Consider the following 27,931-nt stretch of genomic DNA (forward strand, 5'->3'; position numbering starts at 1 on the left):
GAAGTCCATGAAAATACTTCCTATAAACTCCGACCACCGATCATCGACAGCTCGGCCATCGACACACAGACACACACACAGCAAAAAAAAATTGGATGTTGTTCGGTCAGTAAAGTTTTCCCGACCACGGCAGACTCAGGCAGAGCAAAGTGCCCACGGCGGCCAATCCATTCCCACATCCATTTAAATGCTACAACCCTACCCTCCCCCGCACCCTTCCAGCCTTCAGGAGCTCGCAGCAAACGTGTAGGCTTACCCGGGCAAGTAGACTTCCCAGTGCTCGCCACGGATTTTTCGGGGTGAAATGCCGAGGGGATCAGGAAACGCACAAAACCCCGAAGAAGAAATTTAGTGCGGGCAAATGGAGGCACCTAGTAGCGGAATAAAAAACGTTAAGTCGTCCGGAAAATTAATCTCACACCATTTTTTTTTTTTCTTCGGTGTGTCGATTTCCCTTCTTCTTGGGACGTTGCTGCTGCTCGTTGCGGCTCGTTACCCTACCGGCTTCGGCTCAGGGGTAATGGACGCGCGCGTCTTCCTTTTTTGCTTTCTCTCTATCTCGAAATCAAATCACAATCAAATTGCTGTAGATTGTCATCCTTCACACATTCACACTCACACGTACACCGTGCCCTAAGTGTCCTTTTTTCCCGAGGAAATCCGCCGGGTGGATTGCCGGGGAGCTTGGCTCCTTACAAATCCAATTTGTTATTATACTTTCACCGCTGCTCGTTGTCCTATCCTTTCCGACCGAAAACCACTCAAAAAAGGACATCTTTAGCATTGTATGTGTGTGTGTGTGTGTGTGGGTGAGAGAGAGAAAGAGACAGATTCGCTATTATCCGGGGCACGCTCTGGAAAGGCATCGCCGGAGTGACCCCTCAAGAAATTTTATTTTTATTTCACTTTGTTTATGGTTTTAAGACGGCTACAGTCGATCGGTTTTCTTGACGGTTCAACTTTGACCGGATGTCTATTCGAGCATGCTTTGCTATCGAGCGACTTCCTACCCGAACGCTCTCTTAATCCCAGAGAGCTAGGGATTTGCGATGCTTCGATGGTAGGCTCTTTACGGTGCACTGTTGATGCTGATCGCTTGATGCGACTTTTGGTTCTACGTTCTGCCTTTAAATTAGGCTGTATCGACCTTCATTCAGTGAGATGTCACCAAGCACTGAGACGACCATCCAAAACATGGCAGGACTGCCCAGGAGTTATTCTCATGACGTGACCTACTCGTCAGACTTCAGTCCAGACTTTCCTACTACATGTACATCCCAAGTCATGGAAGCTTGAAATAATAGACCAAGTTGAGGCTCTTCTTCTTCTTCTTCTTGGCCTAACGACCTCTCGAGGTTATGCCTGCCATCTCTGGCCTACTAGACTTATTGATATCGCATAGTTGTATAGTCAGTCCTCGCTATGGAGGACCAGATTTGAACCTCGGTCCTGCCGTGTGAAGACCGGCGCCACTTATAAATCTACCACCGGGCGCCCTCTTGACAACCAAAATAGAGCAAGAAGACTTCATTGACCTGGTCCTGGATAATCGGTGAGCACAGAATTTCATACCATTTCCTACCAGTGTCATCATCCAGAATCGTTCCCTCACAAGACCATTCCCAAAAAAGGCCAAAGACAACGCAAAACGCATCTCCACCGCTCCTCATCGCCGAAACGAAACCAATCAAATCCAACATTCCAAATTAACATTGCAAATAAAGCGGAAGAAAACAGATTACGGGACACAGCACCGCACAGCAGCTGATAAAGTGGGCAAAGATGTTATCTCCCATTTAAACAATAATATCCCCCAACTCCCGGGTACCGATTATGGCGGACGTCCTTGTTTATCTTCGGGTGCCGAGAGACTCTGGAGACATTGCCGATGTACGACGTTCCCCGTGATGGTGGAATAGAAAAGGAATTCCGGAGCAAAAAAAAAAGGGGTGACAACGGCATCTAAAGGAAGCAAACGAGAACCGGCTCACTATCGAGGCCTGCAAATGGGAAGAGGGAATGTACCGCAAATGGGAAGAGGGAAGGTTTTTGGCAAATAGGCGAATCGATTCGCAAAAAGGCCCTGTTTTGAAGCGTAGAAAAGGGAGCGCAGGTGCCATCCTGTGAGGATGTATCGGTCTATCGGTCTTCAGAGTTCCTGAAGATGATGATGTCATCTTCCGTCGCTGCAAAAGTAGGAAACGTCGGGGATAAACACACACACACAATGTAGTTTCTGCGTATCTGTAAGCAAAACCGTTTATTTCTTCGCAATGAAACTGAGACAATCCGCCAATCCTCGGTCTACACCGTAACCCTGCGCGACAAGCGATCTCGCCAATATAGCCTGTGAATAAAATAGATAATAATACCTAACGGCAAGCCTTGTTATGTCCACTGCTCACAAGCACGAAGAAAAACACAGATGGAGTAATATTGTCTAAGTAAGGGTTGCTTAAACCAGCCACAATAATACAACACAATGCTAGCGATATACGGCTTACTATACGGTAATACATGACGGTTCGGTAACGGGTAACTGGCAAAGTGGTTGTAATGGGTGAGGAACGCAGGAACCTATATAAGCTGTAACGTAACGCATCCAACCGGTGGTCCAATCTAATCTAGCAGGATGGAATGGGTGAGTTAACCTAGAATGGGTAGGAATCTCTGTCTCTTCTTGGTCTAGCGATCTCTAACTCTTGGGTCCTGACTGTCATTTCTGGCTCTGGTGTCTGGATAGTCAGTTCTCACTACGGAGGAACTCGAACGGGTTCAAAGGATGGGTAGGACACACCAAACAAAAATCTAACCAAACGGCAAAACGGCAATGGAAAGGGGACCGGAACTTCAACAGTAACGCCATACTCGTAACGCTCTACGGTAGCGTTACTAGTTGAAGTGCTAAGACCTTCATACTTCTGGCGTTCTGGTTAAAATACTGCAAACTATCGTGTGTAAACGCTCGTCCTACTGTTGCTAGCGACCTCGACACTACTCGCCTCGCCTGCCACTACCAGGCTGGAATGCTGCTACGTATCGTCAATCAATCCTCATCTGCCATCGTCTGCTGGTCACTACCATTAAGCAACTATCGGGAGGTATTACTACCGCTACTACAACTACAACCGACCGCACGGCCTAAACGGCACACGTCTAAAGAGATAATTTGAAGATTTTGCTTTCCTTGTTGTCCACTTTGGCCTGCAGACATCCGCTCGGCTTCCCTCGCTTCGTGCCATACGCCACGGTACGCTATACATAATTGACTTTGGTATTTCTCTTGAACGTCTGCCGACCGACGCGCTCGTGAAGCTCTCCATCCGCCCACAGGCTAGGCCTCCGTATCCGTTCTGTAGTGCTTTCTGGTATGTGTGTTTTGTTTGCTATTTGGTTGCATTGCGTACTGCCGTGCAAAACATATGGTTCTAATGTTAGTTCCTGTACGATACAATGATTTGAACAATTTTGACTAATATATATATGCGATAAATAACAATACTGCTGATAATTATAATATATTGAAGCGTTTTTTTCTAGCGTCTTCGCCGCACGCGTGACGAAATAATTGGTAAGCCCTCCGTGACGCTCTTACCGCACCCAGCAGCACAACAATTTCGTTGCCATTTTTATCTGTTTTACTCTGTTTGGGGTTTCTCCCGCGATAATGTTTCAGTGTGTGGGTGTATGCGTTTTTTTTTTTGGGTAAGGGAGAATGCAAGAACTCAATCACGAGAGCAAGAGGGTATAAAAACAACATACGCGATATTATTCCACCAGCTCTTCAGACTTCTGCAGAAGTCCTCAATACTGCTCTAGCTCCACCCCAATATCTCGGTCACTCTGGAGACGAATTTAGGTCTGCCAAGTCTCCTCCAAGAGGGAGAGTCGTCCAGTGCCATTCTTATGAGTCAATCAGAGCCTACCTGAAGATTCTGGAGAGGCTAATTTGCTTCAGGAGTCCTCAACACTGCTCAAGCTCTCTCAAGCGTCCGAAACGTCATCTACCACACCAAAATCGCGGTGTCTCTGGAGACGTATTTAGATCTCTCGAGTCTCCTTCTTTGTCCATCTGGCAGGGCTTTAAAGAGGTGGCGTCGTCCAGTACCAATCGCATGACGCAATCAGAGCCTGGAGAGTCTAATTCGCTGCACGAGAAATCGTCGACAGAGTCCATGTATCGGAGACACGTGTGAGTATTGAGATATCGAGGTCGGACTCGGTGATGACTTCTGACCCTAAGATGGATGAAGTTTTGGGCCACTTCAAACATGCAGTCACCTATCTTTACAAACCTCCAAATTTCCACTATCGCAATAAATTAGTTTCATTCTGTTAATAAAGCTTTGGCATTTGCAATGTAAGATAATTTGGGCAAGGCATGCTACACTTCGTGGGAGCAGTTTGTGCTTCCTGACAGTGTTTTTTTTTTTTTTGAACGCGCAATCAGAATACTGATCAGACCATCGTACCCGACTAATTGGAATGGGATCGACCAGGGACTGTGGAGCTACTACACTTGCATCGAACGTTTGTGCCTCGATTAATTGTAACTCTGTGCGCGATCGGCCTTCATGTTGGCTAACTTAATGTTCATATCTTCTACCAAGGTGCTACCAAAACGTAACGAAAGCTGCAAAAACTCCCTGGTCGATATTAACATGATTGCCGCGTGAACCGTAACATGGATGGTTTGTACGTACTGCAAAATGGAGGTTAGTGTTCGCGCGAAGAGCTGCATGCATGCGGCTGATGGGCGGTTTAGAAACTAGCAACAAGGTGTAGGCCTCCAACCACTGTTTACAGGGCGATCAGCTTGGTGCGACAGCTGGCCTTTTCCCATTTCTCCTCCAGCTGTTTAATCTCCGCAAAAGCGGCACTGGTGCTCCGTACCGGTGCAACGGGACTCTGCCAGGAAGAACAGAATGAACGGGGTGTTAATTTGGTAGCTTTGTAACAGAGTTCCATCAGATCTCGACACAGCCGACGCTTACCTTCACAGCTATCTTTCTCGGGTCCAGGTTGGCACCGAGCGTTTGCAAGCCCTTGCCAATGTTGGACAGCGGGCTGGTAAGCTTCTTCAGCTGCCGCAGCGCATTATCGCCACCGCTCGCCGGGGCCTGTAGATTAAGGCTCATGTTGCGTCCCGCTCGGTTACTGTTCGGTTCACCACCCTCCCCCCCACCGCCACTCGCACCGTCGACGAAGATTTCGGGCGTCGGGCTGCTGACGCGTATCGGTGACGCACACTCGAGCATACCGACCGGCATGTTGATGTGGTCCGTAACGGACGATATCGACATCGTGGACAGATCGGACGACATCTTCGCGATACTGTCCTTCTCCTCCAGCACGTTGCTGGCCGATCCGCCGACATCCGGCTCGTTGCTCGTGCCGCCCATCACGATACCGACCGACGGCAGGAACACGTTCTCGTTGTACAGCGGATTCTGCTCGACCAAATCTTCCGGCTCGTACATGCTGGCACACTCCGCCTCCTCCGACTCCGAGCTGGACCGTTCCATCTTGCCGCCCGCGTACGCCGAGCACGGCCTCAGTCCGCCAACCGTACCGGCCGGACCGCCGCCGCCGCCACCACCACCGAACGAACTCACCGAACCGCTCGAACCTTCCCGGCGCGCACCCTTACCGCCCGCCTGATCCGCCCCCGGCTGATCCTGTTCCCGCTTGCCACCCTTACCCTTGCCACCACCGCCAGCCGACGAGCCACGCCCAATTTTGCTCGCGTTAAGCGACTGACCAATCTTGGAAAACTGGCCCGCCATATTGCTGAACGCTTTCGAGCCCATCTGCACCAGCTGCGATTCGGAAAGGTTGCGCGGTATGCCTGCCGGTACGGACAGCAACGTTCGACTCTTGCGCCGCTGCAAACTGCCACCGCACTGGAACACCACCTCCATCCGGCCACAGTTTTGCAGCGCAATGCGAAACAGATCCACGATCGCGGTTAGCGATTCCGTAATTTCCTCCGTTTTGCGGATCACCACCGCCACGTTGTTGAAGAAGCGTATGTTGGGCGACCGGAACATGTGAAAGTAACCGTCGACGCCGTCTACCGCGTAGTTGAGCCGGATGCAGAGATGGGCCGGCGCTGGGCCTTGAAACATTTTGCTGTGCTGAAACAGGCCCAGCTCAATCAGGGTGATGCTTGCGAGCGGTACGTTCTCGAACCGTACGATCTTGTCCAGGTGTGAATCGTACTCGGCCACAATGTAGCAATCGTCGGTCAGGATGAGAATGGTGTCCACCTCCGTTTCGCTCGGATCACCGGTACTGAGCACGGGTACGGGTAGCGTAAAAGAGTAAGCAATCAAGTGTGTTAGTGATCCCGTTTAAATAGTCGGATTAGTTTTTTTCCACCAGTATTTGGCCATTATGGCGATAGATAATAAACAACAGTGATGAAATAAGGCTTTTTATTGACGTTTTTTCCGCATGCAACACGCGTTGCAAAAAAAAAATCAAACTACAAGCTACGCTGATTGCATACATGCAGGCTGTTAAAAGAGAATCAACAAGCAATACTACGTTTGACGGCATGAGATAAATAGTGTACCGCGTATATAAAGCTATTAATAGATAAACACATAACACACAAACCAACGGAAGCTTCTAGCGCTATGCAGAAAAAAAAACGATTCAATGTTGCCCTTTGTTTTGAGGGCGTACTGTGACATGACGTCAAGGAACATGGCGCGCCACTGATGATAAGCAATGATCGCTAAACGGAGGTTATAAGGTATAGCTCAGACTGCCTATCTACGCGTGACTAATGCTGGAGAAAGGAAAGCCAATTCCCGCCAATAAAGCTTTGGAATGTTGAGAAATCGTTACGATAATACTTAATCGTCATTCGAACGGCTTTCTAGAGCAAAGCAGGCCCAATCACGCGCCCTTACCTTGGATCTGCGTCGATCAGACCCCACGCACCGACCGGTAGCTGGGCCGTACCGAGCAACAGCCGCCGGCAATCCTCGACCAGCAGACGCGCATGTTCGGCACCCTCCAGGGCGTCCGTTTCGTCGGTGGCGGCCGTCTGGCTGCCACCGAGCGCCGACACCGACTCGGGCGAAACGTTGTTACCGAGCATCATATCGATCGTTGCCTGGCGGTACGTGTCCTTAAAGCGGGCCAGATAATAGCTAGATCGTAGGATGATAAGAGATAGAGAGAGAGAGAGAGGGAAAGAGAGAGAAAGAAAGAGAGTTAAAATTAGTCCGAAAGAATTGTTCGAAACGGAGTTTACATTTCACACATTTTAAGTTCATTTTTTTCTGATTAATTAAAGACGAAAGGTAAATATGTCTTCTGTCCTGCTCAGGACTTAACTCCAAGAGAGACCAAGAGAATAAAAAGAGCAATGAACCATGCCACATTTAACATACCAAAAGACGAATATTTACAGCCAAACAAACTGGGATATGCATTACATTAGCTCGGGACTCTCAGCTGTAAGTATATCTCCGTTCGAAGAACAACTTATTCAAATAGACACTGGACGAGATTTAGCGATTGCGAAAACAATCAAATTATTCTTATAAACAATCTGAAAACGACTCCGAAAACCAGGTCATTTGGAAACAAGTTTTAACCTACATTCCTAGGTTAGTTACACTACTCTTAGTAAGCAAATGGTGGGATAAAATGACAAAACGAAAGAAACGAAAGCAACGCGCACCTGGCACTGTAGACGACGTGCTCAAGCAGCACCTGTTCGGACGCCAACTGGCCATAGTTGTAGTACGTCAACGGTACCGGACCGGATGGTTTGAGCGCTGTAACGGCAATGCCGACGACCGCATCGCAAACGTCGTCCTCCGGGAGGCAGTCGTCCCCGCTCAACTGACCCTGCAGCAAATCTATGCAACTCTGCCGGAACGTGTCGGCAAAGTGTTGGATGTAGTAGCTGCCGGTTGCCCCCACACGACCGAAACCATCGTTCCGTAAAGCGAACGGGGGACAAAAGAGGCAAAAGCAAAACCGCAAAAACCCCTCCCCCCCCCCAGAGAGACAGAGGTCGAACCCGAAATAATCCGCACGGTGAAGGAGATTAAAGATCAGAAAAACGAAACATACAAAGGTTTTAGTAATTTTTCGTGTGAAATCAGGCCGATAAATTGCACACGAGTTGCTTCCGAAAGACTTTCTTATCGAAGGGGGCTTTCAAATAATTTTATAAGAAGTCTTTGTGCTTGTTGCATTTCTTTCCCCACAGAGAATCCTCTATATGCGTGCGAATGCTACCACTTACCGATTAGCCGAGTTCATGCCGTCCTTCATGATGCCGGAAATTTTACGCTCACCCGTGCGCGTATAATCACCCTGCCGATGAGTAAGAGAACGTTATGCCTTTTCATATTTTCATTTTGTTTTCGTTGCATTTTCTAACCTTGAGTGCATTCGTTCCTGCGTACTGCCGGCTGATGACATCACCGTTGTTCGCCCAAAGCACCATGAACGGTGCCTTAAGGGCGTCCGGCAGCTGCGAGTATGGCATCGCAAGGCCGAGCTTTACCAGCTGCGATTCCAGCACCGCCTTGCCGATGGCCGTCTGGACCACGTTCGTCCGATCGAGACAGTCCATGCAGTTCACCCGGAACACACCCTTCTGGTTGCAGATCGGTCCGTTATTGTCGCGCCAGTGGAATCCCATCGCACCCGCTTCCGGCGCGAGTGATTCGATCAGTGAGGATACATTTTCAAATCGCATTCCACGACTGTTACGGAGAGAGAGAGAGAGAGCGAGCGAGAGAGATAGAAGCAAAATTTGTACAATTGTAGGGCATTTTTGGGACAAGGATATGTTCTAGACGACTTACCAATACTCGTGAAAGTCGAACGTTACGTATATTAATCGGTCCGAGTTGTACTTCAGCACATGGTTCGCGTAAGCGTCACCGATGATTTTTTCCTTGCCACTCTGCTCCACCAGATTGATGATGCAGATCGACTGGTAGATGTCGAGCTCGCCGTCGAAATGCTTCTCGAACGCTTGCTGCGTTTCCGTCTCGTCCCGGTCGAGACGGGGCGGTGGCCGATACTTGTAACCCGGCTGGCTCCAGTACACCGGCACCGAGCCGCGCACCTGCGTGAACGATATCTGATGCTGGCGCAACGATAGGACCTGCTCCGTCTCCACGTAGTTGGCACAGTTACCGTGCTCGTCCACACCGCGCCGCTTGTACCGCGTGCCGGCCCGGTTTCGGGAGCGGCGCGATACGAGCGCCAGCGTAAAACATTCGTTCCCGATGACGCACTGTTCGACCTGCACGAACCCCTGTATAATCGGCAGCACCCAGTCCGCCGCACCCGGCCCATCCGCCGGCTCGCCACCCGCCACCACCTTCAGCAGCTCCGCCAGCATCGGTTTGTTCCAGTAGAACCGATCGTCCGGTGGTGCGCCCCGGCGTTGCAGATTATTCGTAATATCACAGTTAGGGCTATAGTAGAAGCTGTCCGTATCGTCGAAAATTTTGTGCAGCTCGTCGATGACCCGCTTCTCGATGCGTACCGGATCCTTTACCACCAGGCTGACGGTCGACTTTACCTGGCTGGTAGCGATGGCGGCCGCCTTCTCCGTTGTGTTGCGGATCGTGCTGCCGGCACTCTTTACCGCACCCCAGGTCTTGTTGACCAGTGCGGAACTTTCGAACAGACGGCTTTTCGGTGAGGGATGCCCATCCGGGGGGACCATCGTACCACCGCCGCCTGCCATCGCTGCCGGTGCAATCTTTACCGATTGGTTGGTATTGTGCTTGCTGCAGCCGAGCAGCAGCGTATCGGCACCATCCGGTCCCAGCACGGCAATGCTCTTGATTTTGTACACCAGATGCGGTGCGTACAGTACACCGACCGGTACCACCTCCTTGATGACGATCAGGTGCGGTTCGAGCACACCCTGCAGCGTAATCGTACCGACAATACCGTGCGTCACACCGATACACTCGATATCGTCCACCGACGATAAATCCCATCCTGAAGGAACAATTGGAACAATGCGTTAGTAGGTAGCGATTGTGGGGGCCCGCGAGCACAGAGCGTCGCCACACAGCCACATACCACACTTTAGCTGAAATTCGGACGAATATCGATTCCACCAGAGGCTCCGCTCCTTCCGCAGGAAGATGTAGTGCGTTTCGGTTTGAAACACTTCCATCGCCATTGTGCACTCGCGGGACCGGAGAAATCCACTGGTAACTGGGGTGTGAACAACGAAGTTGTTGTTGTTGAGGAGTCAGTGGCAGAGTGTCTAGCAGAGATGATTCATCTAAACAGCAGGAAGTGGTGACCGTCGCTATCCGCTCTGAAACACAATATATTGATTGCAGCGGTTTCGTGACGCGCGCGCACACACACGCACACGGAGATAGTGATTCTGCAATGTACACAAGAACAACACAACAAAAAAAACACGGATGCAAAAAAAAACGGATAAGGCAAAGAAAAACAACACAAACAAACCAAGATAGCGAGCGCTCGGCTGTATTGATTTGCGTTTGTACTGTGCGCGCGAAAAGATTTTTCTTTTTGCTGCGGGGAAAATACTTACAAACGTGCAATGCAGAGGAAAATACACAACACACTATTACGGATCAACCATCACCAACCTAGCGATGATCCGCAACATCTAGAATGCATGAAAATTGTATGAATCTTTCATCACTAAACTTCTGGTTGGGAGCGCGTATGTGTGTGTGCGTGTTTGTTCCAGAGATAATTGTCGCGGAAACACAGGCCCGTTGTTTTCGCTGGCGTACAGCACAAACGACGGTTCACAATGTAGCATAAATATGCTACACTATGTTCACATACGCGCCGTTCCGTATGGGCACCGTACAATGGGACCCGTTCGATCGCGCACCAGAATGCTGACCACCATTTTGAGCGGAACTGTCAAACTTTGACAGCAGCAATCCGGTATTTATCGATACAACATCGATTTTTTGCGGCCAAAACTGTATTTCTCGCACGAAAATATTCACTAAAATATTTTTCTTAATTTTTGGCCAATATTAAATAATTAATTTGTATTATTTTGGGTATTTTTCACCAACTTTCGTAATTTTTTTTCATTGCTCTTCGTTGTATTGATGACAGCGGGCGAACTGAACGAAACAACTGTCAGCTAAAACACAACTGTCATCGAGGCACGCAAAACCCCGAGGAAAACGAAGCATTCTGCACATTATTTGCCCGAACGCAGCGATTCCTTTGTCGATTGCAGTAAAATACTTTTCCATCCGCAGTAGTGCACGTCGCGTCCGAACAAAAAAGTGCCAGTATGTTGTATCTCGAGGATTATCTGGAGAGTAAGTACCGATGGATGCGGAAGTGGGACTGTGACTGGACGGCACAGGACAGAACAGATTGTGCATCGCCGCATCAGGATGTCGATAGCGTTCCGCTGGAATCGGTTCGGGTGCTCCGGAAGCGGCATTTGGTTAATGCGTTGTTTGCTTTTTTTTCACTTCCCTCTCGACCCAGTGATTGAACATCTACCGCAAGAACTGCGGGACAGATTTACCGAGATGCGTGAGATGGATCTGAGCGTGCAGAGTAAGGTTGCCGAGCGAAGTACACTGTAAGCCCTGTAATTGACGCATTGCTTTGTTCCTTTCGCCAGACAATACGGATACGCTGGATAAGCGCGTTCGGGCACTGTTTCAGCAGTGTCGCCGGGGTGAAATTTCGTCACCGATGGCGGACGTCGAGTTCGACTCGATTCGCACCAACTACTACCGGGTGTTGGACGATTCGGACGAAAAGATTCAGCTGGCAGGGCAGATGTACGATTTGGTCGAGCGATACCTGCGCCGGCTCGATACGGAGCTGGACAAGTTCAAGTGTGAGCTGGAGGCGGACCATAACGGCATCACCGAGATACTGGAGAAGCGTTCGCTCGAGCTGGACAGCATGACCAGCAACGGTGGCACGAACCAGAAGGAAAACCGTTTCTACGATACGCAAAACTCGCACGGTTCGAGCCACGCCAGCCGGTCGGACAGCCGGTACAAGCTGAAGGCGGAAAAGCGCCGGTACAGTGTGGCCACCGGCGTTCCGCTGTCGTCGATGGAGAAACGTACGCTGGCCGGTTCGTCGAAACCGCTTAACAATAGCGCGATACGCCCGACTACACCGGCAACCATCACCGGTGGTGGTGGTGGTGGCCCGGTCGCTGGCAGCGTCGTTACGGGGGTGCCTAGCGTGGGAGCGATTGTAACGGTTCCGGCCTGCATCAATCCAATCGCCTGCCCGCAGGCCGTACCGGTAATGAACGCTTCGCCGAGTACGGCTACCGTGGCGGCCACGTACAATCTGCAGACGTGCGGTGCCGGCAATGCGATCGTGGCCGCCGCCAGCCAGGCCATCGCGCAAACTCAACAGATGCAGCAGGGCCGGCGGACGGCCAGCCTGAAGGCATCGTACGAAGCTATCGGTGGTGTGGGATCGCACGAGCTGCTGCTCAACAGTGAGCTGGCCGGTGCGACGCACAACGCGTTGCAGGCGGTCGAACGGGAGTCGACCGCGTTCTCAAACCAGCGTCGGCAGAAGAAGAAAGCCGTGGGTACGTCACTGGGCGGCTGTGCTAACATGCGCACCAATCCAACCATGTTGGTCAATGCTTCATCCATTGCCTCTATTTTATCCTCGCCCTCGCCGAACGTCCAAACCATTTCTAGCCCGAATACAATATCGTTATCGTCTGTAGTAAATTCCACTGCCACCGTGCAGCATCAAGCAAACCAACAGCAGTCGCAGCAGTCGCAGCCATCATCCCAACAGCAGCCATTTATGCAGCAACATACGCTCAATCATCAGCTGCCGGTCCAGTCGCAGCAGTTGCTCATCCACGCAAACGCACCCGTCACAATGCAGCACCAGCTGCAGCCGGTAATGCAACAAATTTCACTGTCTCAAAATCAAACGCCGCAGGGTGTGAAGCAGCAGGTGCTGCCCGGCCATCAAGGGCAGCATCAGATCATTAATCAGCAGCACAAACCGGTGCAGCTCGTCTCGGCGCAGCACCGTATGCCGGGACGACAGCTGCAGCCGCAACAGTTGCAACAGTCCATCCAGGCAGCTCAGCATCTGCAGCAGCAGCAGCAGCAGCTGCAGCGACCCCAGCTGCTTCAGCAACAGTCTCAGCTGCATACGGTTCCTCATCAGCAGCTGCTGCAGGCCCAGTCGCAACAGAAGCAACAGCACCAGCAGCAACATCAGCAACAACAGCAACATCAGCAACAGCAGCAGCAGCAGCAGCAACAGCAGCAACAACAGCAGCAGCAGCAGCAGCAGCAGCAGCAGCAACAACAACAGCAGCAGCTGCAGCAAATACAGCAATCGCACAAGTCAGTACCGCACAGTTCGTTCCAACATCAAGCCCAACCGCAACAACAGTCGCATCTGGTGCAGCAGCAGGTAGTGCAACACATACAGCAACTACCGGTGCAACAGCAGCATCAGCTGCTCGACCATCAGCACAAAGACATACAGCTGCAGCAAACATTGCAGCAGCAGCAGCAACAACAGCAACAGCAGTTGTCCCAGCAGCAGCCCTCCCAGCAAGTGTTGCAACAACAGCCACAGCAGGTGCTGCAACAACAGCAACGGCAGCTGCTGCTACAGCAGCAGCCACCGTTGCAGGTTGCCCAACAGCAGCTGCTGCAGCAACAACAGTTGCAATTGCAAAGCAAGCAGCAGCAGCAGCTGTTGCAACAGCACGCTGGGCAGCAAACTGTTCAAGTCCTTCCACAATCGCTCCATCCACAACAACAGCTTCAGCAGCAGCAGCAGCAGCAGCAGCAACAACATCAGTCATTCTTGACCGTCACGCAACCGACCACAAGCGCTGCGGGGGTGAATGTGCCGCCGTTCATGAATAACTTGATATCGAGCAATGCGAGCCCGAGCACTAGCAGCATAAGCACCAACAATTCCACCAGTACGACCGAGACGCCCGTTACCCTTGACCAGACGGCGGAAGGTGAATGGTTCGATCCGAACGAACCCCGGTACTGTCTCTGCAACCAGGTGTCGTACGGTGACATGGTAGCGTGCGATAATGAGGACGTAAGTTGCCCTGCTTTGTTCATACCTCTCGATAGATTTGCTTTGCACGTAGCGTTGCCATTAGCTAGCGGAGCTTCTTCTTCTTCTTCCTTGGCACTACAGCCTCGAGAGGTCTTGGCCTGCCATTTCTGGCTTTCTGTGACTTGATTTTACCCGTAACTTATCAGGCGTTACAACTGCTTCGCGGTCTTGGCCTGTCAATCTACAATACCGCTTTGTTAGCAGGGCCGTTGGTCGTTAATCTCCAACCCGAGGTTCTGTGCCGCTCGCTCGATCCTTTGTGTAAGCTTCCGCTACACCTCTCCGCTTGGTTAGGAGAGCCTCAAACCAATGATGTCTATGTCTTGGCCAAAGATGGTCCCGCGATGGTTTCCACCTCCGAGTCGCGGATGGCTCTCCCTGGCGTACAGGCCCTTGATGGGTAGCTAAGGGATTCCAAAAGCGCTCATTGTGTTGTACAGCTTTAGCCCCTTGCGGCTTTAAAATCAATCAAGAGATGGTAGGAGTGGAGCTGCTGTTCCGCCCTCTTCTCCAGGATTTGCTGCACCGTGAAGATCAATAAGTCTCGTAAGGCCAGAAATGGCTGGCATTACCTTAGAGGTTGTTAGACCTATTCTATGTTCAAAGCAAGGAAGTCAGAAATGGCAGGCCCGCTAGACCTCTCGACGTTGTTAGTTAGGTGCCATAAAGCTACATTAATTTTGCTCATCCAACATAACCACTAATCGGTCCCTTTCTCTCTCTCTCTCTTCTCTTCGCAGTGTCCGTTCGAATGGTTCCATTATCCGTGCGTGAACATTAGCTCGTCGCCGAAAGGCAAATGGTACTGTCCACAGTGCAGCAGCTCGATGAAACGGCGTGCGTCGAGAAAGAATTAGTGCCTGTGTCGTGGATGTAGAGCGTGTGGTGAAGTGGTCCCCTGTACAGCGGGCAGCAACTGGCACTGGCATCGACAATTTGCAAAAAGTTGTATCATAGTTAATATCTCGTTAACTGTGAGCCACAAAGTGCTTGCAATGTGTGTGCGCGTGCGTGTGTGTGTGTTGGTGTGCTGAATTACGTGTGGCGCTTGGACTGTTGATGTTGGACATTTGGGCAATTTTTTAATCCGTTTTTTTTTCGATCCGATTTTACCCTAACACCCTAGCTCCATGATGCTGGGCAAATGTTATTTTCAACTTCCATATGTTTTTTTTTTTCTTCTTTGCTTTACTATAGTTTCAGGTACTTCATTGTGGTGTGGTGTGAACTTCGTGCGCACAGAACCGTCACGATCAGATATGTTGTTACATCTGCATGTTGCTAACGAACTGCTGGTTTGCATTGTTTAACCATTTGAATTGTTTCCTTCAGTTTCAGGCTTTGGTTTCTGTTGATGCAAATAGGTACGGGCACGTTGAACCGATGAACCTTTCCGTCCGCGCACCCGCTCCCCCCGGAAGCGTTCGGATGCTTTAGACCTTGTGGATGCTTTTTTTTTTCTCTCTCTCTCTCACTCTCTCGCTCACGCTTTGGATGTTCAAAGCAGAAGTACTGCTCGGTTGGTAAAATGATGTCAAAATTATCTTAATATATGTTTCGAACTTGTATGGAAAATTACAGTGAGTATTGTAAAATTTTGTTTGAGCCGATTTACGGACGACGGGAGACTCTGGTGCAAACCCGGTGGCAGCCATTTTTGTTCGCCCGTTCGTCCGTAAGCCGGCTTTTCAAGACCAAGAAACCATACTGATTCGCCCAGAGGCGGATTAATGGCTGCGTCCCAATGGCGGTTGGTGGACAGTGGGACCAGTGAGAGAGTGTGTGTGTGTAGTCCTCACTAAGTGAGGAGAAGGATGATGGTTGTCGTCTCATACATAAGACTGCATGCGATAGCGATGTTCCAACCGCTTTCCAACTATTAAGAGGGAGTTGGTGCAACTCCTCTACGCTTAATTTTGTTTTCCTCTTAATAATAGCTCATCCTATTGTTGTAAACATCAAACCAAAGGGAGGTGGGAAGGGATGGCGGGGGATGCAGGCAGAGGGAAAGGGGACAAACCAAATTTTAAACAAAACATTATCCTGCATGGATTTACAGCTGAGTGTTGAATTTGAATAATTGTACAGCAAAAACAAAAATCGACGCAAGCATAACTGGAACGTGGAAGTGTATATGCTGGTGAATAGAAATATTAAATAGAATAATATATACATCTAGAGTAGTATTAGTTTCGAAAACCATTAGATCTTTAAGCACAACAAGTACAGGCAAATTTTTATTTTACCTCGCTGATCTGCTGATCTGCACCATGGTGCAGAAATAGTGTAAAGACTTCCGGTACATTTATGAAAAACAAAATGGGTTACGGGGCTGGGAAAATTTAATTAAGAATATAGAAAACGTGAACGTATAGATGTTACTTTGTAAATGTATACATGTAACGCGCCAATTTATGTACATGCAAGTCTTCTGTAGCAGAGCAGACACTGAATGGCCTAAATGTTCCTCCCGCTTAGAGCAGACTTTCGGCAGCGGAAACGATGAAGCAACTTTCTAGTTAATGAACGCAAAACAATATGCATTTTATGTGAAGCAGAATTCAGTAAATCAACGTTACGTGTGCAAGCAGTATATTTAATAGTCCAATTATTAAGGCACCCTCGGCTCGGTGGTTGCTAGTAAAAAAAAAAGATAAATAATAAATAATTCGCAGTAAACGATACAAAGGCGAAGGAAAAGAAAAACATCTCCGTATGATACATAAAATAAAAAAAAATATTGTAACAAATACTAATAATCCGTGTTTGGCTAATGAGCATTGCTATATTGGATTGTAATTGTACTGATGGATAAACGAACAATAAATGTGGTTATTCAAAACAAAAATGCACTACTACGAGTATTGATACTGCGACCAGATTAACACACAGCTGCTGATGTCTTCCTGGGATTCGCTGGGTCCTTCTTCAAGAAACTCGATCCAAGGCTGCATCCGATCTTCGACACGTTCCTCCAGTCTTGTCTTGTGAGCAGCGACTGCCTGTCGGTAAGACCTATCTGTTGGAGAATCTGCTGCAGAGACATGGTATATGTTCGACCAACATATTCTTGGCCTGCTGCAACAACCCTCGACACCACCGCTCACGGTCCAGCGCCATCACTCCCATCTCAGTTTGGGCCTCGGGCTGGGTGGTCCGGTGTCATTCCCATGACATTACCAGCCCACCGGAGTCTGGCGAGATTGATGCGCTGCCCAATAGGAAAGTCATTGTAGCGCCCCTCCTTGATAACATACGAAGCCAATGATTCGTCTGAGAATCTGTGGAACTGAGGAACTTCTGAGGTATGTCGTCAGCATCTGCCAAGGTCTGAATTAGCTTATAGAAGATGGTTTCCGAAGTATCCACCTCCGAGTCACGGCTGGCTCGAGAAGACAGATAAGGGATCCTCAGGACTCATCGTCAGATGTCTTGGCCGCATCTTGACACCTTGACACCTTGACTCGTAACGGGCACCATCATGCAGCTCATCCACACACATACACCCACGCATACTTACTTATCAGGCTGCTGCAATATTCCTCGATACCGCTCACGGTTTAGCGGCGCCATGTCTCAGAGACGTATGTGAGTACTGGGACTATAAATGTTCTGTACAGTCCGCAGCTTCGTCCGTCGCCACAGGTATGTAGAGTGGAGATTGGCATGCCAGCACCCGTGCGCGTAACTCAACATCAATGTTGTTATCGGTGCTAACTTTTGACCTCAGATAGGTGAAGTTTTGGACGACTTCGAAAGTGCGGTCACCTATCTGTACATCACCCCTGCGTAAATCAGTGTTTGTTAGCAGGGCCGCTGGTGGTGCCACCATCATTTTGGGTTTCGCCTCGTTAATCTCCAACCCGAGGTTCTGTGCCGCACGCTCGATCCCTTGATAAGCCTCTGCTACATAGGAGAACCTCAAACCAATGATATCTTTGTCATCAGCGTATGCCAAGATCTGGATTGACTTATAGAAGATAGTCCCCGAAGTTTCCACCTCCGAGTCGCGGATGGCTCTCCCTCTAGCGCCAGATTGAAAAGGAGACAGGCAAGCCCATCTCCCTGGCGCACAGGCCCTTGATGGGTAGCAAAGGGCCTTGAGAGTTTTCTATCCACCTTCACCTGGCATGCGATGTTGGCCATTGTCATTCTTACAAGCCTGGTAAGCTTGGCCGGGATTCCAAAAGAGCTCATTGTGTCGTATAGCTTTAGCCCCTTGCGGCTTTAAAATCAATGAAGAGATGGTAGGAGTGGAGCTGCTGCTCCGCCATCTTCTCCAAGACTTGCTGCATCGTGAAAATCTGGTCAGTGGTTGATTTTCCGTTTCGGAATCCTCTCTGATAGTTTCCGACCATCTCTTCGACGAATGGGACAAGTCGAACTTGTAAGATTAGGGAGAAGATCTTGTAGGCGGTATTCAACACCGTAATACCCCTGTAATTGCTGCATTCTAGCCTTATCTCCCTTGTTGTATATGGGATAGATGATACCAAGATTCCAATCACAAGGCTCCACGCATACAGGACATTAATTCAACAACATTTAGCAAAGACAGCAAATTGTGATAGTTTTTGTGAATCCTTTCTTTTTATTAGTCTATTTAAGATCTGGTGTATACAACTACCGGCTAACGGTTTTATGGCAATTTGTTTTTTTTGTTTGCTGATTCGTCAATTCGGCATCCATTCCAATCGCCATTACTAATAACTTGACCTGGATATCGATCGAACGTGTGTACAACTTCACAGCTAAAACCACTTACGTTATCGAACAATAATTTTCAACACTGTCGCATCCACTAAAATCGATGCGTCGAGAGAACTATGGGACATAAGTTCGTCCCTTTTGGGGGGGGTTTTTGTTAGGGGAAAAATAGTACTTACATTACAAGGTGTCTTTTTTTAAAACCGGGAAAAAGTTGAATTCGAAACGAATACTCTACTGTGAGGATTGTGTTAATATTTAATAAATAAATAAATTTTAAATTAATTAGGTAGAGTTTCCGTCTTCTACTGATTGCTATTTGATAGCAAAACCCCTTTTATGTTCTAGTTTAATCTGATTAAAATTAAAATCTCTAATTTCGTTTATCATTCCCCGTCGACAGTGATTCGAAGGGATGTGCAAATTGAGTCAAAATGAGTGAATGAGTTAAATCTTGGCAATGAATTAGAAGATTCGAATCGTCACGAAGAGCTTTTTCAACTCACTTGTGACTTAATTCTTTCGTGCCGACAGACTCACTCACTCACTGCGTTTTAAGTCACTTCAGAGTTAAATAACTCATCGGTGATTTAACTCTTCGTGTCGTGAGTTAAAATGAAGTGAGTGAGTGGTTAGTCGGCACGGCGAGTTTAATCATTCCTCGAGATTTGACTCTTAAATAGTGATCCGATATAACTCACTATTCTAACTCATTCACTCTGATTTAATTCACCTTACTGAGTGGTTTAAATTCCCATCACTTGTGATTTGTTAAGAAGGGTGTTTGTTTCAAATAGTTTCAAACAGTGAGACATTAGATATACCACAGTTTTTAATAGTGGGGACCTTTTCCTACGCCAAACCTAAAACACACATAGTCATACACACACGCACACACACACACACATGCATTTCCACGCCTAGAAACACACACACCTATTTAACACACTAAATCCTGGTCTGGCACATATCGTGACTAGGAGCAACGGGTTTCCATCATGGAGGTTTTCCGCCGTTTCGATAAAAGTTAGTTATGCAAACATCAAAACTGACCACCGGACGTCCACGAACGGGTAGTGAGCAACAATTATTTGCTTAACGCTTCCACCAACATGAGCAGACGTTGCTCACGCTCGGTATGGCGTCGTTCTAAGTACGCGACCTAAAGGAAAACGGAAAATGGAAACAAACAACAACAAGAAAACGGAGATTTTCCATCGTTGTACATTTTGGCACCACACACACACACACATATGTCCAGCGCCGGGTGGCAGTGAAAGAGGAAAGAAAGGGAAAGAAAGTGTAATTAGCATATGAACTACCCGCTCTCTTTACGCTTGCTCTACCCGGTTGGCCAATGATCTGTTCTACTGTCGCCGGATGATGAGACAACCAACGAATCGCGATGCAACGTAAAGTAGTCGCAAAAAAACATGAGTCACTTTTTCTTTTTTTGGCTAACAGCAAACATTCACGAACCGTATTTTAACGATCAAGAAGGAACGCTAGCAATCTACGCTATTAAATCTACTATTTACCATCGCTAAAATACGGCTACTTGGACACTCCTCGTGGCGACACACTTTTCGAGTTTGATTTAGTTAATTTAACAGTTTTGTCTTATTGTCACCATTACGCTGTTGCAGGCTCGTTTTGGTACTGTGAAATTCATGGTTCAGCAAGTGCTGAACCAACGCCTGACACGTGGACGGATTACGGCCGGCCGATAGCCACCATTTCCGGGCCACCGTTTGTCCTTGCCGTGGTGTAACGACCCGTTTCAGTGTGCGCTTTCGCTAGGCGAGAGCCGTATGACCACACAGAGAAGCGAAGTAGTGATTGAAAGTGAAATTGGAAGCGAAAAAACACAAAACACAGGACAGAAGGGATACAAAAACCAGACAAATATAAATATAACAAAAAAATTTAAAAAAATTGAGAAAAAAGAGAGAGAAAGAGAAAGAGAGAAAAGAGAGAAAAGATAGATTTAATATAAATCATAGTTTCCTGTATCTTGTCAGTGGTACAAGACGGCACAAGAAGCGAAAGCACAAAACTGTGGGCGTACGAACGCAAGGGATCGTCCATTTTGTTACGTTACGCTTCCTCCCTAAATAATATACCTCAATGCTCAAGATTCATATTTTTCTTCTTCTGCTTTGGCATTACAACGTTAAGAGGCGTTGGGGCCTCCCGTTTTTGGCTTCTTGGGCTTGATTTTGCTCGTGGATACTGGGCTAAAGACCCCTCCCACTCACGGGTACTCACTTTTCGCAACTGACATATGTAAAATTTAAATTAGAAAATAATTAAATAAATACCTAAAATTTAGACATAGTTAGTTAGGCTAAGATTTTTTTTTTTGTAATAATAAATAAATAATATTATTAAAAGTCTGGTAAAAGATACCCCTTTCGGTAACTCAGTTGCGAAAAGTGAGCGCTCGTGAGTGAGAGGGGTCTTTATCCCAGCCTTTGGCCGGATCCTGCGCACGGAGATCCATATTTGCTATGTTACGTAATTTATGGACGATCCCCCAAAGGACGAATCAAAACAAACAAACGGCTTGCAATGTGACCTACGACGGGGTGAATTGTTTGGCTTTTCTTTTTGTTGTTGTTGTTAGTGCAGGGTGGGGTGAGAATTGCTAAATGAACGAACCACTCCCCACACACACACACACACAAACACACGCAGCTATACCTTTGCCTTCAGACCGTAATAATCGTTGCTGTGGTTGGGCCGCTGCTTATCCTTACGCTGGAGCAACTCTTCCTCACTTTCGGCCAACCGTTGCTGCAGAAAGCGTATCGATTCGTGGCAGGATGCGAGCTCCTTTTCGTGGGCGGCTTGCAGTGTTTTGAGCTAAAACAAACACACACACACACACACACAGATATAGACAGATACAACAAATACGCACGCAGCCCATCAAGCGGACACTTACATCTTGCAACCGTTTGTCCTGCAGCGCTTTGTAGTCCAGTTCGAGGATTTTCACCTTCGACTGTGCATCCCGTAGCGCAGCACCGGCATCGGGACCGCTGTCCGCACAGCTATCCGCGACCTTGTTGCGTACCTTGGCCGGCGAACGGCCACTGTCACCGCGCCCGGCACCGACCGGCACCGGGTCCTTCTTTTTCTGCAGCTTTTTGATCGTTTTCTTACACTCGTCGACTTCGCGCGTTAACCGCTGGACCGCCTTCTCCTTGATCGCCAAATCGACCCGCATGCCCCGGATGGTGGCCAACAGGTGAGCATCCTCCTTGCTCTGTGCCTGGGCCCGTTTCGCGCTCGGTTGCCGGCTGGTAGGGATCGCCGTTTCTACCCCCGTTCCGGTCACATCGGTCTGCACTAAAATAGAGCGCACTTTAACACTGGCTGGCACATCCCGTTTGCGGGCCCGGCATTCCGGTCCGGACTCCTCGACCGGTGCGTCGGTTTGCGTAAAGCAAGCGGTACCGGTGGTTTTAACGGCAGCCGCATGGCTGCTAATGCTCGCAAGCTCCTCCATCTGGCGGATAATCTTTTCGTTCAGCTTCGAGTTGATCTCCTGCAGGCTGAGCACCTGCATCTCGAGATCGGCTATATGCGTTTCGTACTTTGCCTGCACCGAGTTAAAGCGGGCCTGCACGTCGGCCAATATACCTTGCGCCTTGGCGTCCTGCTTTTTCGCGTCCGCTTCGAGCTGGGCGATCCGCTGCTCCAGCAGCCGGCAGGTGGTTGAGGTGGAACCGTCCGATTCGGGTTTCCCCGTCGGTGATTTGCTCGCGACTGTAGGAGGAAACAGGGAAAACAGAGATATATTGGTGCTGACGGTAGAAGAAAAGTAGGCTACCCGTACCGATTAAGGCTGAGATGGAGTCCGGATTTTTGCGCATCAGTATGCGCTCCATCTCCCGACACTGGCGCTGCAGGTCCTGTATGGTTTTCGAGTCCTTTTCGCTGCTGTCCTGCAGCTTTTTCTTCTCCTTGCGCGATTCGTCCAGCTCGGATTGAAGAATTTTCTGCAACTCAATTGCCGAATCACGATCGCACCGGGCGGACTGCAACTCAGACCTGCAACACACCACAGAGAGAGAGAGAGAGAGAGAGAGCGCAAATGAAATCAACGCGTTCGAACAGCACCTTCCGCAAGCCCTACCTCAACACGTCGGCACACTTGGTCAGATGCTGTATGTCGAACTGCAGCTTCTCGCTCTCCTCCTGCATCGCACCGTAATTCTCGCGCAACGTTCGATGGACCTGCGACAGTGTGTCGTACTGCAGCTTCAAGCTGTGGTACCGTTCTTCCGTATCCTTTAGCCGCTCCTGCAACTCGGTGATCTTACCCTCCAGCAACCGTTCCTTCGACCAGCTCGCGTACTGGTCCGGCTCGTCATCCTCCGGTACAGGCGACGGTTGTGTCGATCGGTCACACATCTGCCGTCGCTGCACCGGGCAACTAGTGCTACCGTTGGCGTTGGGTTGCCTTAGGCCTCGATTAGGCCCGCATTGGTCGGTAGGTGAAGCAGCGATATCTGGTCGCGTTTCTACGACGGGTTTGATAGGGGTTGGTTGATCGTGAAGGTGTCGGCGCTGTCGGGGCGTGCTTGGTGGTGGTGGTGTGGGCGTACGGTTGATAATGGGTGAGCTGGCCGAGAGATTCTCGTTGGGTGGTTTAGACATGGAGTCCATTGTTTGGGACCGGGGCCTACCGTCGGGTGTGGCATTGTAAGTAGCACGGCAGCCCACATCGGATACCTAGACAAGCCGACAAGGTAGACAGAAAAGTCATTGAGATAATAGCGGGTACAGTGTGAACCAGCAGAGATGGTAGGAGACCAGACCAGTTTTTGATCAATTTAATCTAATTCTGCTTCATTTGCAAGCAGAACCTCAATAGGTCTACGATTGAGTCTACGATTTTTAGCTTCCTAGACTTCATTTTAAGGTCTTCATTTTCGGAACAGATCCTTGGAACCCAAGCTCATCCCATTACAGAGGCTTCGATGGGTCAGCCTAAGAGCATGCAATGATTTTTACACCAACATACAGACATCTTTCTCTATCTCTTCTTGGTCTAACGATCTCTTATTACATGTCGTGCCTGCCATTTCTGGCTTACAAGACTTAATGATACCACGTAGTCGGACAGTCAGTCCTCACTACGATAGAACGATCCGGGGTCGCCCCAACATCAGAGGTCCTTCAACAACTACAAGTTAGCTCTGTGAAGATTAAGAAAAAGAGTTTTTTGTCATAGATCTTGAACCCCGAACTGTGGTTATCATATGGACGCTTGCTTTTGAAATTTGGGGACGAGTCCTGCACAGAAGAAGAACTCTCCAAACTTTAAACTAAGCTAGTAACGTTTAAAAAAATGTGGAAGAATTCATATGTGGGACAGAGAAATATTTTGACATTCATCGACTACCCTCATCACTGGATTGATTATGAGCTTCACAATCGATGTTAACCAGAATCAAATCAAATGCCGTGCGATTCTTGCTCCATCAAGCCTTTCTCCAAGCCCATCACTTAACCAACCAGTACAGGTCCCAGGTGGACGAGCAGACAGGGTGGTCGTCTCACCCTTTACCTGACGATGTTTAAAGCATGATTGGAATTCATAAGTACACACACACACCACCCACCCACCCACCCACCTAACTTCTGCCTTGATCGATGCCTACTCTGGCAGCTCTAGGTCCCAGATACTGCAAGTGCGTTTGCGTCGCGGTCGTCGTTCTTGTGTTGTGGGACCGAGCCGGATGGCCTAGATTCAGCCGGTTGCCATCTTTCTGTGTGCGCGGGCCCGCGCGTGCAAAGAACGACACGACGCAGAACAAACCCGAAAGCCAACGGGACTCGCACCGCCTCCTCCTTCCAGCGCTCGCTCACGCGGGATGGGAACCCCGGTAAAAGAAAGTAGTGAACCACCATCACACACAAGCACGCACATACCTACACAAGCACTCGATCGAACACACGATCGAACCAGAACCAGCATGACTCGTCTTTTAAATGCTTGCGCTTGGTGCTGTGCGTTGTTGCCTTTATTTTTTTTTTTGTTAAATGATGTTTTCTTCCTCTACAAAACTCGCTCATACTCATCTCTCCCCCCCCCCCTCCCCCACCCTTACCCTGTCCTACCCAGACCCCTTTTCCAGATGGGAGGGATCGGACCTTATAAGGCCAGTACGCGGTCACTGGTGGCAGACAGTTTGCGTCTTCAGTCTCTGGTGGTCGAAGCCTTCCCGGGGGTTAGACCGTCACAACCGTTAGCAGAGCAAGAAGCGACCTCTTCATTTACAATTAGTGTGTTATATTTTTTTAACGCAAAACCCGTCAGCGTGTGTGTGCTCCTGAAGAAGTTGTTTGTGGGTGAAGTTATATAGACATTAATATGAACCCAACATACTCCAACCGAATATCGGTTGGCCTTTTGATTTTGGTCCTGCTGCAATGCTACACCGCCGGACACACACTGCCGAAGGTTGGCAGCGTTAAGGAGCAAGCCGATCAGCCAGCGACCCGGATCGACGCTACCGCAACATCTCAACCGGTCAAATACGATGGTGCCCAGCTGTGGCGCATCGCTTACGACGATCAACCGAAGAAGAATGCCGTCGCTGAGCTGCAGGATCGATTCGGTTAGTGCTTTACGCTGTTCAACCAGATTCTTGTCTCATCAACGCCGATCCTCTCCCATTCCCGCAGATGCCTCCATGTGGAACTATAATGCCACCTCGGTGGATATCTTTGTCCGTGGACAGCAGATCATGAAGGCGGAATGTTTCCTCCGGGCGGCCAACATCCCGTACGAGGTGGTCATCGAGGATATGCAGCGTGCAATCGATACCGAGAATCCATCGCTCGAGGAAACGGAGTTGTGGGAAAACCGGAACGGTATGTATTGGTGCAGGACTGACTATCTGAGCTGCGGATGTCTTCAAGGAAGTTAGAGTGCCCCATAAGAATAAGATGTCTGGTAACGGTTCCGATGGAACTGAGGACTAATTAATTGAAGTTAAGATAACTAACCTTTGAAGTTTAAGCCCTCCTGAGGTTGGGGCGGTCCGGTGGCCGAATCGTTAACGGCCCCATATCCATACTCCATCAAATTCCATACTTTACTACGGGTAAAATCAAGTCACAGAAAGCCAAAAATGGCAGACAGGGAGAGACCTTCGGAGGTTGTTGTGCCAAGGAAGAAGAACAGGTTGTATGCCAAAGAAACCTCTCTGTATGCCTCCGATTAAAACTGTTTTCTCGTACGGTGCTCGCCCGCTCAGGTTAATTCCAGATTTGAAGTTGAAGACCTCCCGAAGTTGTTGTGCCAAAGAAGAAGCAGTGGCAGATGTGTTTGTCCGTTGCAGAGCAATTCCTTTTCATACCAAACCTCTCCCAACAGGGCACCGCATGACGTGGACGGCGTACCACCGCCTAGCGGACATCTACGACTGGATGGATTATGTCGCCCAAACCTACCCGGACCTTTGCAGCACCAAGTCGATCGGCAAGAGTGTGCAGGGTCGCGAGCTGAAGGTGTTGCGCATCTCCAACGGCAATCCGTCCAACAAAGCGATCTGGATGGACGGTGGTATACATGCGCGGGAATGGATCAGCCCGGCCACCGTTACGTACATCGCGAACGAGCTGGTCGAGGACTGGGACAATCAGCCGGCCCATCTGCGAAACGTCGACTGGTACATACTGCCGGTGCACAATCCGGACGGGTACGAACATTCGCACCAGTACGATCGGTTGTGGCGCAAAAACCGGGGCGGCCTACAGTATGGGCCGTGTGCCGGCGTCGATCTGAACCGTAACTACGGATATAAATGGGGCGGCCAGGGTACGTCGAAGCAACCGTGTTCGGAAATATTTGCCGGTTCGGGCCCATTCTCCGAGCCGGAAACGAAAGCGGTGAGCGAGTTTATGCAGTCGTCGGCTGCCAATTGGCAAGGGTTCCTAACGTTCCACAGCTACGGCCAGTACATCCTGTACCCGTGGGGATACGATCGTGTTGTACCGCCGGATCATGCCGATCTGAAGCGGGTCGGTGATGCTGCCGCGGAGGTACAAATCATATCCCAACCAGGGAAAATGAGTCGTTACTGAGTTGGTATGCTTTTTCCTTTTTTTCTCTCCAGCAAATACAGCAAGGAAGTGGTTCGCGATACACGGTGGGACCGTCCGGTAGCACACTCTACCCGGCGGCAGGCGGTTCCGACGATTGGGCACGCGGTGCACTCAACATAAAGTACGCGTACACGGTCGAGCTGCGCGATACCGGCCGGTACGGGTTCGTGCTGCCCGCGAACCAAATCAAACCGACCGGCGACGAAGCCGTTCAGTTTGTCGACGTTATTGCACAGGAAGTGGCCAAACTGTAACCGGGCGTGGCTGTGTGCCGTTCACACGCGCTACAAACCCGCACACACACAAACAAAGGCTGAAACAATAAACTATAAAACTAAAGAGAGCGCTTACCTTCACACATTCGGGGCTTAGTGTCCGCAGGTACGGTGCATCATGCTTCGGCGACGGGTCCATCTCCGGCAGGAGCAGTTCGCTCCACCCCATCGGTGACTGTGCGGTAGGGTCGGTCTCGGTGCCGGCCGTATCCTGCAGCATCAACCGTTCCGCCTCGGCCAGTATATCCTCCACACACCGGTTGTCCGCCTCGTTCGCGGCCACACCGAACAAGTGGTTCAGCTCGCCGTACAGTTCCGGCCGGAGCGTCGCTACCTCCTGTCCGATCGGTTTGTCCTCGTTCAGCCAGCAGAGCAGCTCGTGCTCGAGAAATTCGTCCAGCGACGCCTCCTCACTGTCGCAGCACGGTTGGGCTGAGGGCTGCTGTTGCCGCTTCGCTTTACTATCCGACCACCGTCCGATGCCGTTCAATTGCGCGGACATATTTCGCGTGTCCCGTTTGCGTTGGTTGCCACGGGAAGCCTCACATAACAAAACAACCGGATGGGGCTGGGAATGGTTCGATGCGTACGGGTGTGTATGGTTGCACTTTTTGTCTTTTGTTTTGTGTTTGTGTTGTGTGTGGCGCGCGCGAGGAGCGGCCGTCAAGACGACTTGCTGGGTGTTTTCCCTATTTGTTGTGATTATGTGA

At 49.5% G+C, this 27,931-nt stretch overlaps 4 protein-coding genes across 8 annotated transcripts; 2 read left to right on the forward strand and 2 right to left on the reverse strand.

Annotated features, from left to right (window-relative positions):
• Window positions 1-2,237: 2,237 nt before the first annotated feature.
• LOC118515492 (phosphatidylinositide phosphatase SAC2) lies at window positions 2,238-10,902 on the reverse strand. 2 transcript variants are annotated; one of them, XM_036062031.1, is made up of 9 exons: window positions 10,571-10,902; window positions 10,081-10,396; window positions 8,841-9,996; window positions 8,411-8,738; window positions 8,273-8,343; window positions 7,700-7,927; window positions 6,921-7,163; window positions 4,995-6,294; window positions 2,238-4,908 (listed from the first exon to the last, which is right to left on the reverse strand). In XM_036062031.1, exons 2-9 carry the CDS (start codon window positions 10,181-10,183, stop codon window positions 4,801-4,803), a joined length of 3,537 nt encoding a protein of 1,178 aa, XP_035917924.1. In that variant the 5' UTR covers window positions 10,184-10,396; window positions 10,571-10,902; the 3' UTR covers window positions 2,238-4,800. The 2 variants fall into 2 exon arrangements, with proteins under 2 accessions (XP_035917924.1, XP_035917925.1); XM_036062032.1 differs by lacking the exon at window positions 7,700-7,927 and having other exon boundaries at window positions 10,571-10,901.
• A 237-nt stretch (window positions 10,903-11,139) lies between these two features.
• Window positions 11,140-16,764, forward strand: LOC118515515 (putative mediator of RNA polymerase II transcription subunit 12). Of its 2 annotated transcripts, XR_004907198.1 has the most exons (5): window positions 11,140-11,330; window positions 11,506-11,577; window positions 11,645-14,091; window positions 14,853-15,315; window positions 15,445-16,764. XR_004907198.1 is itself a non-coding variant. In XM_036062033.1 (4 exons), the coding sequence occupies exons 1-4, from the start codon at window positions 11,303-11,305 to the stop codon at window positions 14,967-14,969; spliced, it is 2,664 nt and encodes an 887-aa protein (XP_035917926.1). In that variant the 5' UTR covers window positions 11,140-11,302; the 3' UTR covers window positions 14,970-16,764. The 2 variants fall into 2 exon arrangements, 1 of the variants encoding a protein (XP_035917926.1); XM_036062033.1 differs by having other exon boundaries at window positions 14,853-16,764.
• Window positions 16,765-18,680: 1,916 nt separating this feature from the next.
• On the reverse strand, window positions 18,681-27,927 carry LOC118505741 (centrosomal protein of 162 kDa). Of its 3 annotated transcripts, XR_004905446.1 has the most exons (7): window positions 27,298-27,927; window positions 22,964-23,562; window positions 22,664-22,878; window positions 21,767-22,593; window positions 21,523-21,684; window positions 20,358-20,615; window positions 18,681-19,981 (listed from the first exon to the last, which is right to left on the reverse strand). XR_004905446.1 is itself a non-coding variant. In XM_036041952.1 (6 exons), exons 1-6 carry the CDS (start codon window positions 27,721-27,723, stop codon window positions 19,907-19,909), a joined length of 2,304 nt encoding a protein of 767 aa, XP_035897845.1. In that variant the 5' UTR covers window positions 27,724-27,927; the 3' UTR covers window positions 18,681-19,906. The 3 variants fall into 3 exon arrangements, 2 of the variants coding, with proteins under 2 accessions (XP_035897845.1, XP_035897831.1); XM_036041952.1 differs by lacking the exon at window positions 20,358-20,615; XM_036041938.1 differs by having other exon boundaries at window positions 18,681-20,615.
• Window positions 24,495-27,249, forward strand: LOC118505768 (carboxypeptidase B-like). Its single transcript, XM_036042016.1, has 4 exons — window positions 24,495-25,454; window positions 25,522-25,710; window positions 26,216-26,883; window positions 26,958-27,249. The coding sequence occupies exons 1-4, from the start codon at window positions 25,208-25,210 to the stop codon at window positions 27,198-27,200; spliced, it is 1,347 nt and encodes a 448-aa protein (XP_035897909.1). The 5' UTR covers window positions 24,495-25,207; the 3' UTR covers window positions 27,201-27,249.
• Window positions 27,928-27,931: the final 4 nt, after the last annotated feature.

This window comes from Anopheles stephensi, chromosome X, assembly GCF_013141755.1.
Source record: "Anopheles stephensi strain Indian chromosome X, UCI_ANSTEP_V1.0, whole genome shotgun sequence".
NCBI lineage: Eukaryota > Metazoa > Arthropoda > Insecta > Diptera > Culicidae > Anopheles > Anopheles stephensi.

Coding starts and splice junctions, on each gene's coding strand:
- LOC118515492 (XM_036062031.1), bottom strand. CDS start 10,183: ATGGCGATGGAAGTGTTTCAAACCGAAACGCACTACATCTTCCTGCGG. Junction 7,928..8,272: donor GGCATGAACTCGGCTAATCG/GTAAGTGGTAGC, acceptor GGCAACCGGCAG/CTACTACATCCAACACTTTG. Junction 7,164..7,699: donor CACGTCGTCTACAGTGCCAG/GTGCGCGTTGCT, acceptor CCTACGATCTAG/CTATTATCTGGCCCGCTTTA.
- LOC118515515 (XM_036062033.1), top strand. CDS start 11,303: ATGTTGTATCTCGAGGATTATCTGGAGA. Junction 11,331..11,505: donor TCTCGAGGATTATCTGGAGA/GTAAGTACCGAT, acceptor CTCTCGACCCAG/TGATTGAACATCTACCGCAA. Junction 14,092..14,852: donor TAGCGTGCGATAATGAGGAC/GTAAGTTGCCCT, acceptor TTCTCTTCGCAG/TGTCCGTTCGAATGGTTCCA.
- LOC118505768 (XM_036042016.1), top strand. CDS start 25,208: ATGAACCCAACATACTCCAACCGAATATCGGTTGGCCTTTTGATTTTG. Junction 25,711..26,215: donor GTTGTGGGAAAACCGGAACG/GTATGTATTGGT, acceptor CTCTCCCAACAG/GGCACCGCATGACGTGGACG. Junction 26,884..26,957: donor TCGGTGATGCTGCCGCGGAG/GTACAAATCATA, acceptor TTTTCTCTCCAG/CAAATACAGCAAGGAAGTGG.
- LOC118505741 (XM_036041938.1), bottom strand. CDS start 27,723: ATGTCCGCGCAATTGAACGGCATCGGACGGTGGTCGGATAGTAAAGCG. Junction 23,563..27,297: donor TAAGCCCCGAATGTGTGAAG/GTAAGCGCTCTC, acceptor CGGCTTGTCTAG/GTATCCGATGTGGGCTGCCG. Junction 22,879..22,963: donor AAGTGTGCCGACGTGTTGAG/GTAGGGCTTGCG, acceptor GGTGTGTTGCAG/GTCTGAGTTGCAGTCCGCCC.